The sequence below is a fragment of the Syngnathoides biaculeatus genome, chromosome 3 (assembly GCF_019802595.1).
Source record: "Syngnathoides biaculeatus isolate LvHL_M chromosome 3, ASM1980259v1, whole genome shotgun sequence".
In the NCBI taxonomy this organism is placed as follows: Eukaryota; Metazoa; Chordata; class Actinopteri; order Syngnathiformes; family Syngnathidae; genus Syngnathoides; species Syngnathoides biaculeatus.
This window is the reverse complement of record NC_084642.1, coordinates 17,380,623-17,396,504: the sequence shown is the minus strand read 5'-3', so window position 1 is coordinate 17,396,504 and position 15,882 is coordinate 17,380,623. Positions and strand designations below refer to the sequence as shown.

Here is a 15,882-nt window from a genome sequence, read left to right as displayed (position 1 = left end):
ATGTTACTGCACTCTGAAAGATAATACAGTACTTCCATGAACTTAACTCCATCTGTGTTAATCGTAATTCAAATGTGTATACATTGAACACAAGCAAATGTGTAATTGTTACATAATTGTGATTGAACAAAAAATAAAAGACCACCAACCATGAGTTGTGCTATATATAATTTTTTTTGGTGTATATTTTTGTTTGTTTGCATTTAACTTAAATTTAACTTCTAAATACACAGAGAATAATCAGGTTGTTTTGAGTTATGACTCTTACCTGTCAACACCATAGCATTTTTGTTTTGTTATTTTTGTTCCACCCATTTCAGCAATGACCAATAAACTTGACTGGCATCAAATGCCATATTTTTACTCTTCATTATTCTACAAAATGTGTCTGGAAGGGTGAGCATCTTGACTGTCTTAGTTTTGGTACACAGCGATGAATTTGTCTTTACATTTGTATAATATTAAAAAAAATATTCAAATGTTTTTTTTAAAAATATGCCCTGCTTTTAAAGGGTTTTATGACACAATGTTTTACATGATTTCATATCAATGTATTAAGATAATGAAAAAGGCCTCCATTTAATAAATGCTTCTCATCAATATATAAAAATATTGAAAAGTAAGCACCTCCCTCAAAAGATGGCGATATTTTTGCATCATTTTATATTTAAAAAAAATGCCTCCATCTAATAGATGCACCCTCCCTTTTTGTAAAACTTTGTGAAGATATTGAATAATTCACACTTCAACTTTCCCATCAATAAAACCTCTATCAATAAACATCTCAGTTCAAAGACACTACCGATCACTCACAGACATTAAAAATGGAACCATTGAACTTTTTACCAATCAAAACAGCAGTACTGTAAACATGCTGTTGATTGATTGTGCCACTGTCCCATATGTTGTAAGTATTAAGATGATTTCTAGCGTCTCGATCATAGTGTATCTGGGCTTTAGTGACAACATGCTGGCTGTGAAATATCACATGAGAAAATGTGTTATGGTCCCGTAAAATGAAGGTCGAACTTTTTGACTCTTAATTCCAAAAGGTACGTTTGTGCTCAAACACAACACAGAACCAAAAACGCCAAACCTACAGCAAAGAATGGTGGTTGCAGAATCAAGGTGTATAAAATTGTGAACAGTTTCAAATACCAGTGTTAGCGCAGACACTTCAGGCTTATGCAAGAAAGCAAAAAATGGCAGTTGTGGGTGGACTTCCGTTGAGTGCGTTTGAATTATTATTTTTAAATTGGCGCTCACTGCAATTATATGTCTGTATTGTTGATGATTCGTGAATTTCACTCAGTCGGCTCCTATTTCTCCATAATAGTAAATAGTAATTATTATATTATAAAATTATTTTTTTCAACTGCAGTTTAATTTGCTATATAGTACTGTATTGTATATTGTAAACATGCCTCTTTATTTATTTGACGCCTTCCCCATCTGAAAATGAGTAAATGCACTTGTAAACATTATTTTCCTGTATCTTTGCAATCATCAGCTTAATCTTTTAGACGTTTTTAGGCACTGTGAAGTTATTTCATCCAGTGTACAGTTTAAATCTATCCATCCATGCATTGTCAACGCCACTTATCCTGCTTAGGGTCGCAGGGTGCTGGGACCTATCCCAGCTGACTTCGGGCGAAAGGCAGACGACACCCTGAGCTGGTTGCCAGTCACAGGGCACAAGTTGAGATTTAATGATAATAAAAATGATGAAAATGTTTGGGCCCCCTGCAGTATAAAGTACATACATTTCATAGCCATATGTGAGCCTGTGCGTGAATCAGACTCCACCCACTTTTGCTCATTTTTCATAGGGGGTGAGATAAATGATTTGCGGGTTTATAGCTTTATTAAAAGCCCCGCCGCTAAAACAAACTTTGAATTCTACCTTTCAATTGGATTTAACCTTTTGAAAACGTCTCATTTCATTTAGGTCCAAGCTGATGAGATCACTGGAGGCAGGTGCCTCTTGTCCCTTTTGAAGATGCTGGGACCTTGTCCTGTGTGCACCCTGCTGATCCCCCCCACCCTCCCGACCAAACTGAAACACATGCACACACGCATATGCACATGCTCAGCCATCCCTCTTACATTGTATATTGCTGTATCCATTTCAGCGACGCCTGGAGGCTGATTCTGTCGCAGCAGATTGTGGGAGATACACACCCACTAATCTGATTTGGTGGACATGGACATGGCGGAGGGAGCATACAGCCTCGGTCAAGAAGCCACGAGCCGGTCCGCGGAGTAAAGGTTAGAAGAGACCGGCCTTGTTAAGAGAATATGATGCGACTGCTCCTCTTCATGGCAAAATTGGAGCCTATTTTGGAAGGGAGCGGAGTACGAACCTGGACTGGTTGCCATCCAATCGCAAGAAACATACTCAAACAATCATTCACACTCACATTCGCACTTACGGCCAACTTAGTCTTCAAAGTGTATGTTTCTGGAATGTGAGATGAAGTCGCAGTACCCCGAGGAAACACCTGCAAGCACAGGGGGTACTCCCTCCACACAGCAGCCAAACCTCAGAACTTTGACATAAGGATGCTAACCACCTACACTGTGCTGCTTCATGTCACATCGATTCCCATCACATACCCAGTAGAATCTCTGGTACAATTTCTCACATCCCCCGAGAGCCATAATCCCCACCGCGATTGGTAGGTTCAGCAACACTACACACAAAACCGTAAAAGTGCAGTTTATATAAACCTCGAGGCCCGCACTAACATTCAACTTTCATATTAAGGTGGAGGCCACAAAATTTTTGCGGCCTTCGGGCCACAAGTTTGAGACCCTTGCTTTACATGTACAGATATACAAATTGTAGTTCGGGTTCAGTGGTTAGCAACGTCATAATATTCAGTGTGATTGAAAAGTAACTCTCTATTGTAAAATATTTATTTATTCCTATGTTGTAATATTATTCTCATTTTTTTTGTCCATGTTCCACAATGTATGGGAATTAAATCTGTTTTTTTCTTCTTCTTGCAGATTTCCTACAAAACGGCTGGATGTCTTATTAGGATAAGGCAGAATTAATTTAATTATAAAAATCAATTTAATTGTTTAAATTGTATTAATAAAATAAATGAATATTATTAATAAATGATTAAATTGCAGAAAACCATTCGTGTCACGTGCCATCAGTGCGGGGGTGGACCCAAATCCAGGACTCCGAGACAACGGCATAATGTCCAGTGGGTTTTATTGCAAGTAGTGTCCGCACACGGTAACACAGTGCAAACTCAATGAACTGCCAAATGCCCGTGACGTAAACTCCAACATAAATACACGGTTAATTAACATGCCCAATGCGCAACAGCTGTGACGAGTGCCAGGGCGGCACTGCCCAGAGTAGTGACTAAGCAACACCCCTCCTGGCAGTGCTCCAGCCCCGCTCATGACAATTCGGATGGTTAAATTTGACCAAAAACATCGGCTGTCGCGCTATTCAATGTTTTACAATTGCAGTAGAAGGAATTCATTGCTTCACATTATTTTCCGTTGGAATTCAAACAGCTTGGAAGCGTTCATTTTTGCAAGTGTCACTGTACATGATTCAAAATCCGGATATGATACCGAAAACATTGCGTTACACCAGGGTGCTTATTTTCAAGGGATGTTGCATAAGAGGAACAAACTGTTTTTTTTTTTTTTTGTGCGCTTTATGTTCCTGGGATAGATCATTCCTGTTTATGACAACAGGATGCACGGTCTCAAACAAACACACGGACACACACGCACACACGCACGCAAACGTCTTTTCAAAACATTCTGAGTAAATGCTTTAAAAGAGATGTGCATTATCTGATTGTATGTAATGTATGCAGGGAACATACTTATTATTATATAATTGCCATAATGATGAGAGCCATCTGGAGCTCCACATTAAGTCAAGAGTGGCAAACTTTTTTGTTAGCATTCCATCTTTTCCAAAGTCCCCAGAGGGCCAAATTAAAACAAAAAATTCTGAAAAAAATATTAAGCAACAGTTGAATCGATCTTAATTGTTTTTTTTTTTTGAGGCTACCTTTCTTCATACTTTTTGCTGTTATAATTGCGAGTCTGATCGCGTAACTTTTTTTTTTTTATTAGAAAATTACAGACACACGCAAACCTCTACAGCCAAATGCTCCTCATGTCATATGATTTGGGCTTTGACCAAAAATTGTCCTCTGTGGTTGCTCCAATTTACTTCCCTAGACCTCATTTAGCTTTTTTTTTTTTTGTTTATGTTTTGGGTGGTTGTTTCACGTAAATATTCCTATTTATTTATTTATTTATTTATTTTTAATTGTCTTGCTTTGTGCACAATCAACAGTGATCTCGACCTTCTGGAGCTCAATGTGCTGCCCGTGATAAGAAAAAAAGAACAAATTGGGCCATGCTTCAGTTGCTCAACCGTCCATGCTCTGCATATTTCCATAATTTCAATGGGAGATTGGTCTGGACTACTGGCAGGCCTGTCGAGAACTTGCATGCTTTTACAATGACGCAACACTACAGTGTGACAACTGTGGCTCGGTATTTTCTTGCCGAAATAAGCGGGGATGTTGCCGAAAAATATATTGCTTGGATGGCAGCATAGGTTGCTCCAAAATCTGTATGTAACTTTCAGCATTAATGTGCAAGTTACCCATATTTGGCCACGGACACACCTTAGTACTGTTACAGATGCTGGCTTTTGAGCATTGCACTGATAACAATCGTGATGGTCCTTTTTGTCTTTGACTCAGAGGAGACGACGTCAATAATTTTCAAAAACAATTTTGAAATATGAACTTGTTGGACCACAGTATACTTTTCTACTCTGCGTCAGTCCATTCCAGATGAGCCCAGGTCAAGAGAAACTGGCTACGTTTCTGGGTTGCTTTCTCAATGCCTTTCGCTTTGTATGGTAAAGTTTTAACTTGCATTTGTAAATGTAGCGATGAACTGCATTAGCTGACAAAAGTTTTCTCAAGTGTTCCTGAGCCCACATGCAAATATCATTTCCACAATGATCCCGGTTTTTAATGTGGCGCTGCCTGACATTCAATTTTGTTTTTCGGCTTTGTTGCTTAAGTGCAGAGATTTCTCGAGATTTGATCTTTTGATTGTATTATGCACATTAAATGAAATCCCAAAATTCGTCAAGAAAAGTGATTCTTAACCTGGTGGTCTATTTATTCACCCAGTTAAGTCAAGTTCATTTGTTTATCCCTGGAGTCCCCAAGGGTTTCATAGACCCACCATTGGCAGTGATCGATGACATCCCCTAATTTGAATTGTACACAGCGTGGTGAACCTCGCTCTGATCTTGTTTGTGAATAACTTGGGGATGCTCATATGATACCCAATAATGGCACTCACATGTTTCCAATTAAATGTTCCAAACATTTTTTTTTTTTGAGCATTCCTCAACTTTCCAGGACAAGTTTTTTTTTTTTTTTTTTTGCCACTGTCGCATCTTCTTTGGAATGTTTTGCCACTATCAAGTAAACGAGAGAATATTTGAAAAAACAAAAAAAATTCTCTTCACTTTGTATCATGTCAGATTTTCTGTTTTTATGTAATCTTTAATGGTGTGGTTTCAAATTTTTGTAATAGTAAGTTGTACAAAACATGACAAAGCATCTGTTGGATTTTCACACTCATGGGCTAGCATCTTGTTCACACGCTACGTTTGCTTACTTTCCTGTGCTTAGCCTGGAGATGATAGGTGCCGGTGATGTTTTAGGCTAAATTCTACATCACATAGATAATTTACAGTTGGGGCTCGCAGCTTGTTACCCTCTTAGTAGCAAAATAAGACAATGAAGCAGGCTGCTAATTTAACTCACTTTGATGCAGCCACGACACATTCAAAAATAGTTATCTTTTAGGTGCTGGATTACATGCTAGATTTTAAGCAAATCCACAGTTTCTTTTTAGGGTGACTTAAACAAATCATTGCACTCTGTTGTTGCTCACGAGCCGACTCGTCTGTTCGTAGCCAGTAGATGACGTGGAAATACTGCAGTTTCTGGTCCCAAATCACCTATTTGAGTACAGTATATGTGTGAATTTCAGCATTGTGTTAACTTTGATGACATGTCCACTTTGTCAATAAATGTCCACAATTTCCACAGATCATTTCTCCCTGGAATTAATGCCAGTTTATTTTTTTTTTTTTTGTACCCAGAGACATAAGCCAGATGTTAGTGAGCCATACTTTATTGTTTTATTTTGTGTGTGTGTGTGTGTCCGCTTAGAAGGACAGACCTTATGAAAGTCCCCCTGACTCCTGAGGGCTTGGTTTCTGGCAAGATGTCTGCTTGGGCTCATCAGGGAGTTCCTCCAGACCACATTGTTACATTTCCTTATCACGCCAAAAGACACCTTGTTGATTCTCTCCCTACGTTATTCTCTCATAGAGGTGATTGTTCCCCGTTTCCTGCGTGATGGCTTGTCCAAACAGGGAAGGCCCCAGCCGGGGCAGGTCTGCATGAAACGTCAGTAGTGCAACGCCGCTATCTGCACAACAGGTTTATTTCCTCGACCCCTGTGCTTTGGGTGGTTCCAGATGGTGTTTTTTTTGGACAAAGCCGCTCACTGGTCAGCCAGTAGAAAGCGCAGTGAAGTGCATACTTTAAAACTGTGTGAAAAAGAGATGCCGTGATATGCCAAAAATATTGTGGTTTGGCGCTTATGTTGGTTTAAAAGGTTTTGTTTGCGTGAAAAAGAATGTAAAATTAATCAAATTGCTGCAGACAGTGAGCAATAATTGTTGCAATAAGTGAAAGATTTTGAACTGAACAAAAAAAACGTTTAATGTAACAACTTCAATCTTTTCATTTCATGGAAGTGCAACAATACTTTGCCTTCTTTGGGGGAAATAATGTATGCAGACATGCAACAGTAACATTTTGATCAGTCCCAATTATTAAACTGGAAAAACTTATTTCTCCTCGTTTTACAGGTGGGGCAGAGGTCACCAATGAGGGTCTTCCAATTAAAACACCACTGACATTAGTTATTAATATGGCTGCTTCTAAAACTCTTGGGAGAAGCTATGTTTGTATATGACTTTTTTTTTTTAATTGCAGTACAGATAACTAACATTTTCTGTATGGGTACTCTGTACACATTTGTACCGTGCTGAATGCCGTGGTAAGTAGAGTAGCCAAATATTGTACTCAACTAAAAGTAAATAGTAGTTATCCAAATATGTACATGAGTTACAGTAAGAAAGTACTCAATTGAAATACTCAAGTAAAGATTAACTTGAGTAACTTCTGATTTTTTTTTTAAATCACAACATGAAGATCAAATAAAAATTTAAAAAGTTGTAATATATGGGGCGGAACGGTGAATCAGCTGGAAAGTGTTGGCTTCAGTGTTCTGAGGACCGGGGTTCAATCCCGGCCCCGCCTAAGTGGAGTTTGCATATTTCTCCCCGTGCCTCCGTGGGTTTTCCCCGGGCACTCCGGTTTCCTCCCACATCCCAAAAACATGTAACATTAATTGGACACTCTAAATTGGGCCGAGGTGTGATTGTGAGTGCAACAATTGTGTGCCTCCGTGTGTCTTGCATTTGGCTGGCAACCAGTTGAGGGTGTACCCCGCCTCCTGCCCGTTGACAGCTGGTATAGGCTCCAGCTCTCCCACGACCCTCGTGAGGATAAGCAGCTAAGAAAATGGATGGATGAATAGTAGAGCATTGGAAAAAAATGCATTGTTTCAATCCCAATAATGGATAGAAGAAAACGATTCTGCAGATTACTACTGAAAGAGGAGATTATGGCAAATTTATGGCTAATTATTAAACATTGCTTTATTTGTCTTTGACTTTTTTGGGGAGATTTTGAGGTTGTTCATTTGTTAACTTTCCCACCTTTACGCAAAACTGAACAGGAATTACTGAATCATCCGAATTACGCCCGCGGTGAACCAAAATTGAGCAGGGCTGCAGGACTCTGCGCAAATGTGGCATCATGGATGTCAAATTCCTTATTATGGTAGGCATCATCATAGTTATGGCTGCCCTCAGAGCACCAATTATACTCATTTTCTTTTACCAAACACATTGTTGGGTGACTAGTGTTCGCATCATAAATCAAAGAAAACTAGCGCGTGACATTTGCGGCATTTTTTCCAGGACACGTTCAAACATAATGAGTTGGACAACAACTTTAGCTGACGTCGCACATTTTTTTAAAAAAATCAAAAACCTTTATATTTCTTTCACATCAACTGAACCTATAGATGAAGTCGGCCGTTATTTTGAGCGACATTGTCTCACAGTTGCTGCACTGACTGCAGTCTTTACAGATGTGCCGCAGTCGCCCTTTGCAGTGGACACCCGAATCAAGTTCTTTCCACCCCATGCAATGTATGGAATAAGACTTAATATTACTCAGGCACTTCCAGATACTATAATTGGAGAAGCTTAGCTACCATTGGAGATTTTTAACACAACAAGCCTTGGGTGGTATTTTGTAAAACAAGCATGCTTACTGCTAATTCCATGAGCCTTGTTATTACTATGTAAGTAAAGCACGTTGAGGTGCATGTTCGTATTAGCTTCCGTTACGTTTGCTACTGCTGAACCCTGTTTGTTATTTGTTGTTGCTTGATGGGTTGGGGCTCTTTATGGTTATGCAAAGGTATTTTGCCACCAATTAGATTATGGTATTGCTATTCTGACCATGTACAACGATTCACCTCTGTAAGAAAAGACCACTGCCAAGGCTAAACTCTCAGTCAGTTAGTTAATTTGTTAGCCAGTTATCAGGCTCTTGGAAGATGGTACTGTTATCATTCTGTGAGTTTGGACCATTTGATAAAATTGGTCAAATTTAATTATCCAGATTCTTATTTTCAACTACTGAGAAGAACCTCAATTGGCTTGAGCTGAATTTTTTGGATTATTGTGACCAAGATCTGACCTGATGCCAATGATTGACTCGACAGACACGTTAGGTCAAGAGTTCAAAGTTGTACTATACGTATTTAAAAGTCTAGGAATCACCGCTTAGTCAACAATCTAATCAGGTGTTGGGCAAGGCCCCCTGCATTCACTATCAATCTTAATCCTTGATTTATTCGACACATTTTGGACAATTGTCTTCCTCCAATTTGGTGGGAAAATGTTTGTGGGCAAAACGCAAATCTGACCTTGTCTCAGTGACCTCACAAAAGTTCTGGATGTAAAATCGATCATGCGCTCCAAAATATTATTCTATTTGCAAGTAAGGATAATGCCTGCGTGCGTCGGTCGATAAGGTAAAAGGCAGAAGGTTGTGACTCAAGTTGGGTGCTCCAGAGGTTCCCGGTGGGACTGTTGCGAGGCTACGTCTTGTTTCATTACACTCTCATCTTGAAGGTCAACAACCAAAGCAAGTAAACCTTAAGAACGGCACAGAGATTGAAGGATGAAATTAACATGATTTTCTTTCTTTCTTCCTTTTTTTCTTTATTTTTTTATTTTTTTAAAGAAACAATGTTACAACTGCAAAGGTTGAGGGTTGAGTCTTCGCAGTATGCACCTGCACCAGTTCTGCATCTGGTTACTGGTAATATACCAAACAAACACAAGTCATTCAAGGAAAAAAAAAAAAAACAACTGTAATATAATTTTTTTCTTGTTACCTGTTCCCTTCACTGCAGTTAATCAATCTCCACACAACACAACAACCGAGCCTATTAGGCTTTTATAAAACAACCCCCTGAAGAGCAAAGAGGACAGTCATTGACTTTAATAGGATGAACTGATCAAGCATATCTAATAGAAATCATTCCCCGGGGCAAAAGCTGATGTGCAATTGAATTACGTGTGGAACACAATGCTTTTACTGCTTCTTAGAAAAACCCTAATTTGATCACTTTTGGGCAGAGAAGAAACAGATAGTCTATAATGTAAACATTATTCTTGCAAGTTTAGTTGCATGGAAAATTCAAGTGTTTTTTTTTTTTTGTGTGTGTAACACAAAATAAATATTCCAAAGTCTATTAAAGAGGGTGCATATTCGTGTTTTTACCCCAAAGTATTTTACATAATGAACTTTAGGTGTTGGGTAGCCAAACTGTGGGCCAGGGCACAGGTCAGTATTTATTGGGTCGCCAATTCCCAAGGTAGAACGCTAGAATAATATACTTCATCGAAGACACAAAACATACTGTTAATGCTTGTTCTGATAAATTAATGTCTCTTGGAAATTGTACTTCATCACCAGTAAACTCCTCCAGAAGCTGTATCGTTTTAGAAAGACTCCAAATTAGCTTAACTTACTTCCTGACAAGTAAACATATCCACGTTTCCACTTCCACTTCTTCCACGAGTCTACTCCCTGAAACAGAAAAAAAAAAAGTGATTAAAATCAAATATTTATTGATCAAATGCATTTAATTCCTCTTCAAAATAGGATTTATTGGCTGGAAACTTTTTTGGAGGGTGTGTTCAAGGGAAAGCCTGTGCACAAAAAGGGAATGCGTGACTTGAAAAGTTTGGGAAAGACTGGATGAGATTTTAGGTCGGGAGCAAAAATGTACTTCTTAGAAACATGTCACACTTCTCCAAGAGTTTAGTCAAAGAAGTGACCTACAAACAGTGGTTGCCAAAATATGAAATATACTGCAAATATTCTTTCAATAAAATGTGTCCTTAACTTTATAAAGTTTTCATGATTCAACTGAATGACCTATAAAGAGACTGTTTAGACTTTTTCAAAGTTTTCGGTGAAGTTGTGCCTGGCTTCAAAAGTTTGCTGTCAGGTGTCATAACAAAGTTTTGCAAACTCCTGCATGTACAATTCTCATCTTAAATCATAAAAATATTGTACAAAACTTTACGTGATTTATGAGCTTTGTTTTGACCCCCCTCAGGTTTTATGGCCGCGATGGGGGTTGGTGACTTTACATTACAGTTACATTAGCCTTTTGTTTTTCTGAATAAATGTGGACAGTTGACAAAACGCACAACAAGCATTTATGAGAATTTGCCGTCCTTGTGTGCACCAGCAAAATAAATAAATACAAGAAAAAGCACAACAAGTGGAAAGTGGAGACAAAACGGCCCAATTACGGGACATCACGTGGATGGGAAACCCGGTTATTTTTTTTTTTTTTTTTTTACCGTTTCTGGTTGGATGGAGGCGAGTCTTAAAAGTTTCCTCAGGATGCGCCAGCTCCCTTCAGATGCTTCTGGAGCAGAGCGGCACCGGGTCATGGAGACGTGTATTTAAAAGTTACCAGGTACGTGCCTTTTTTTTTTTTTTAATGCTCATCATGACTTTTATTATCTTACCAACGAGCTGTATGGCGCATTTTGTTAGTTTTACGAGATATTTTCTGATTTTAATACCTTATTTAGTGTGCTTTCGGACTTCTTTATGCAGCGTTGGTTTGTTTGTGCATCGTTAAGTTACCCATTTATTAGTAGGACGCGCCAAAAAATAACATAATAATAATAATCCACACTCTTAGTGGAGTTCTCGTGGTGCGTAATGGCGCAACATTTACGCACGGGCACCTTACGCCTCTCTCCTCCTCCTTTCCCCACCGCAGCCCATGTAGGCGAAGGTGTCACCGGCTCTTTTTCTCGTGGAGAGCGCCGGCCCGCCCGCCCGATCGCACACCGCCAGTGCACCGAGTCGCGTGGACCGTGAGAGCGCACCACGTGCCCTCCCCGCCCCCCAAAGATGAACATCCAAGTCGTGCCCGAGCACAAGCTCTCGTCGGTGGCACCGCTCAAGCAATGCAACGTGGAGAAAAAGGAGGTCGAGCTCTTGTTGGTTAAGGACCAGAACGGGGTGCAGTACACCAGCTCGTCCATCGTCCCCGCGCCCAGCCGATACGCGGGGCCACTGGGCTCCAACTCCGAGGAGGAGCGGGAGCTGTGGGGCAAGAAAATTGACTTTCTGCTCTCGGTCATTGGGTTCGCGGTTGACTTAGCGAATGTTTGGAGATTCCCTTACCTGTGCTACAAAAATGGAGGGGGTGAGTCTAAAAACACACACTCTTCCAATGCGTGCAATACATAAGCATACCCTGATGATGGTGTACAAATTCTTCCCACAGTGTTGAGTTTACAGTGACAGTCATTTGAAAAATAGAATAAACAACCTGTTCTAGATGATACCATCCGGCTTTGATGCGCCCTCTTTCCGTTCCAGTGAGCTAAAACTAATGTTTCTGTTCAGGGATGCAAATAAATGACCATAATTTGACATCTTAATTAAGAAGTAATTATATGGTTGTTGCAGATGTACTTCAGTATGAATATCTAAATGTTAAATGGAAAACGAACTTTTTTTATTGTTTTTATTTTCAGTAAAACATGCCATTGAAAATTAATTCATAGCAAGACTGTAATTAGAAATATAAATAAAGATTTTACTATTTCCTGGCACATTGACCATGAAAACGTAAATGATGATGGTGGCACTTGCCAGTGCTGTTCATTTGAGGACAACTGTGGCATAAACCCGCCCCGTGCTCATCCAGTGTCTTCCAACGTTTATTGAACCAAAGCACCATTTTCTATTAGAAAACAAAAACCTCTCGAAACTTTGAATATTGAAATAATGATAATTCAATTTCAGTTCAACCACAAATTGACTTACTGCAAAATCTGGGCCTGTTGAATTGAAAGAAAACTGTAACTTTTTCTCTAGTATGAATGGCAACAGGTGGATTGATGTTCTGGCATCGAATGGAAGAACATTTCATTGTTCTGCTTGCCCCTGTGCATCGCTGGCTGGGATAGATTAATGAAGATTTGGAATAATTAATAAAGAATAGTTTTCGGGAAAAAAATGAAGTGAAATTGGATCATAGTACAGCTGGTGATCTCCGGGAGCACAATTGTATGCCGCTGCAACCTGGTTGGGAATCACTGGTCAAAAAAATTTGTTAAGTTTACATTCAAACAAGTATATATTCGTTTGAAAGCCTGACCAGTAGTTGTCATAAAAATGTCGATAATGTTACTGTTCTTGTGGGGTAGTGGGGGTCACGGTGCAATTATAAGGCATTTCATGACCTGATAGACTTAAGGAACAGACAAAATCCATACATCAGACGTGGACAGACAACACAGAGAACACTTACTGTAAATACCCTGTGAGCCCTGACTAGGTCAGCTAGACATCTAGTTTATTTCAACAGATCTAAGGGTTTTATGGCTTGCGGTAGGAGAAATCGGATCTGTTCTTGGTCTCAAGGGATGGCCAGAAACAATATGGCAGTATTTTAAAATGAGACTCCAGACGGTATATAGCAACGCATACAATGCTAGTTGCCTTTCTCCCCTTTGTAAGTCCATCACACTTAATATAGTTATTCCGAGTGACTTGCTGGGAGTTGTAACTCTTTTAATGTCTGTCTTTTTCCAAGAGCGTATTGTATTTCAAAACCAGCAGATATCACAGTAAGTAAAATAAGATTTTTTTTTTTTCAAAACTCAACTCAACAAACAAACAAACAAAAAAGTACATTCTTGATTGTGTCTTTGTGTCCAAAAGAGCAGTCCACGAATCTCATTCAACCTTGTTGTTTCGTACAATTCCAAGGTTTTCATACTTTGTAGCAACCTGAATATTCTGCCCATCGATAACAATATCAGTGGATTGTTGTGACTTTCTCAACTCCATGGACAGGTCTTTGGCCTTATTGGTATTTGATATTATGTGACATATTCCTCCATTATAAAAAGGAATCTAAAACTGCCCATGATCTATCGTCCAATCTTATAGCAGGCTCATTAGAGCTCAGCAATCTGCATATTTAACAACACACATGTTTCGTAAAGATCAAGTGTCTGAATTTGTGTCGAAAATAAATCCTTCTGGAGAACCCGTGAATGTTGGCATCATATCAAACAGTGATAAGGCCACTCTGACCCATCTGCTTCTTCTGCTAAAAACAAGTTCACCATCCAATAAATAATACCTATGTATTTAAATGGTGAGACGGGAATATATTATAACTCTTGGCCAGATGCTCCAGGCACGACATGATCAGTGATGTCATCACTATTGGTTGGGAGTTATTTAACATGGTGCTTCTTGGTAGTCTTGGAAATGGTACAATTGTAGATGGTTTAGACACGATGTGGACTTTCCAGAGGTTTTAAGTTAGGAGCTAAAAATGTCAGCGAACACAGTGGATTACTATTTTACACAGTTCTTACGTTTCTTTCTGTGTTTATTTTGTCAGGGATTGGGTTTTTACGTGGATCACAGCAATTCAAAATGTTAAAAACATCCAATTCTCTGATGTATAGGACAGATGCAGGGGACGGACGGGGAAGAACGAGGCCAGCTCCAATTGCACTGCTCCAATTGCACTGCTGTGCAGTAGAAGCATCCCCCCTCCCCTTGCCCGCCCCCATTTCCAAGCCCTCACCTCTCACCAAGATCAGGCAACATTTTCCTCTGTCCTTGTCTGGGACAGTTGTCTCATGGTCTTGTCCCCCGCCATACCTTGCGGGAGTTGCCACTGACCTGGGTTGCCTCAAACTTCTTATGTTTTTTTGTATTCATCCAAATGCATTTGTATTTACTCTCTCTCTCTCTCTCTCTCTCTCTCTATCTCTCTCTCTCTCTCCTCTCTCTCTCTCTCTCTCTCTATATATATATATATATATATATATATATAATATATATATATATATATATATATAAAACGCCAGTGTGAATCTTTCTTTTCGATTGCTACTATTTGTTGCTGTAATTTGTTGAAAATCCATGCCCATCACGTGGAAAGAATGGTGGTTTCTCTGGGTATGTTTATATTTGTGCAATTGAAACAACACTACAGGGCTATAATACGATTATAATTCCATGCTTTTTAACTGAGCATTCTTGGGGATTTTCATTTTGCAAGAGCCTCGGATCTATAGACTGGAGGTAAACCACAGTGTGGTCAGATGGCCCAAGTCACGGAAGATCATGAATAAGAGAAGGCGTAGGATAGTTCCATAAAAAATACATTATTCCTGGAAGGACAAGTATGTGTAATAGTTATATGTGAAGGAAACCATTTCCACAGGACAGCTGTTAAATGCTCCTAAAATAAATTTTGAGGCATCAGGAAACAGTGACTAAAGTTTGTAGAGAGAGATTTGAAATAATTTTCAGTGACCAGTGACCTGTCAAAATTTGCCTTTGGCTGTATGTATAGTAAAAGATATCTGAGGGAACTCTTAGTGGAGATACTGTAGAAAGGTAAGAGGGAGATGAGCTGGCTTTCACTATCAGGGGTACAAACCCCAACCAGTCTGACACCACTTGTCCCGGATGATTCGACAGACCGCAGACAAGCTGAGAGCTCCCACCTCACTGGACATGATGTTGTAGTCCAACCTTGTCATTATGATAACCAGTAGACAGGTGCTTAAGTACTCATGCAGGTGGCATACGTATATTCACAGTCAGTTCATCTGTTTACCCTTTTTACGACTAGCTGTTTATGAGCACTGTGATGGGTAGAGGAAGTTTTCTTTACAGTCTCCACAGTCTGCTGAACACAGTCTAGATCCTCGTTTGCACTGTGTCTGCGTAGTCCCATTGTTTGGATTGGTCCTAAGATGGTTCGGTATAGAGTTTACTATTGCTGCGTGATCTGTAGATGGATGTCTCGTGTATTAGTAGGAGGAAATATCAATTGGATTTCACTGACCATGCAAGTGACATGGTCGTGGTAGTTTCTGCGGTCGAGATATGTTCGAAATAGCCATAAGCAGTTTGGTCAAACACTAATTAAATGGATGCCTTTATTGCAGTGTAAGGTCAGACACAACCATACAAACAATATAATATTCAAAATGCATTAAACTAAAGAAAAAAGTACTAGACACAAGAGGGGGTGCAGATTTGTACATTTATGCTTGCCTTTCAA

The 15,882-nt window shown here is 39.4% G+C and overlaps 1 protein-coding gene across 1 annotated transcript in view; it reads left to right on the top strand.

Annotated features, from left to right (window-relative positions):
• Positions 1-11,092: 11,092 nt before the first annotated feature.
• The window catches only part of slc6a2 (solute carrier family 6 member 2), a 48,183-nt gene continuing 43,393 nt past the window's right edge, over positions 11,093-15,882 (top strand). Inside the window, exons 1-2 of the mRNA XM_061814637.1 lie at positions 11,093-11,235; positions 11,548-11,979. Coding sequence (XP_061670621.1) covers positions 11,682-11,979 — 298 coding nt within the window. The 5' untranslated portion in view covers positions 11,093-11,235; positions 11,548-11,681. The remainder of the gene's footprint in view (positions 11,236-11,547; positions 11,980-15,882) is intronic.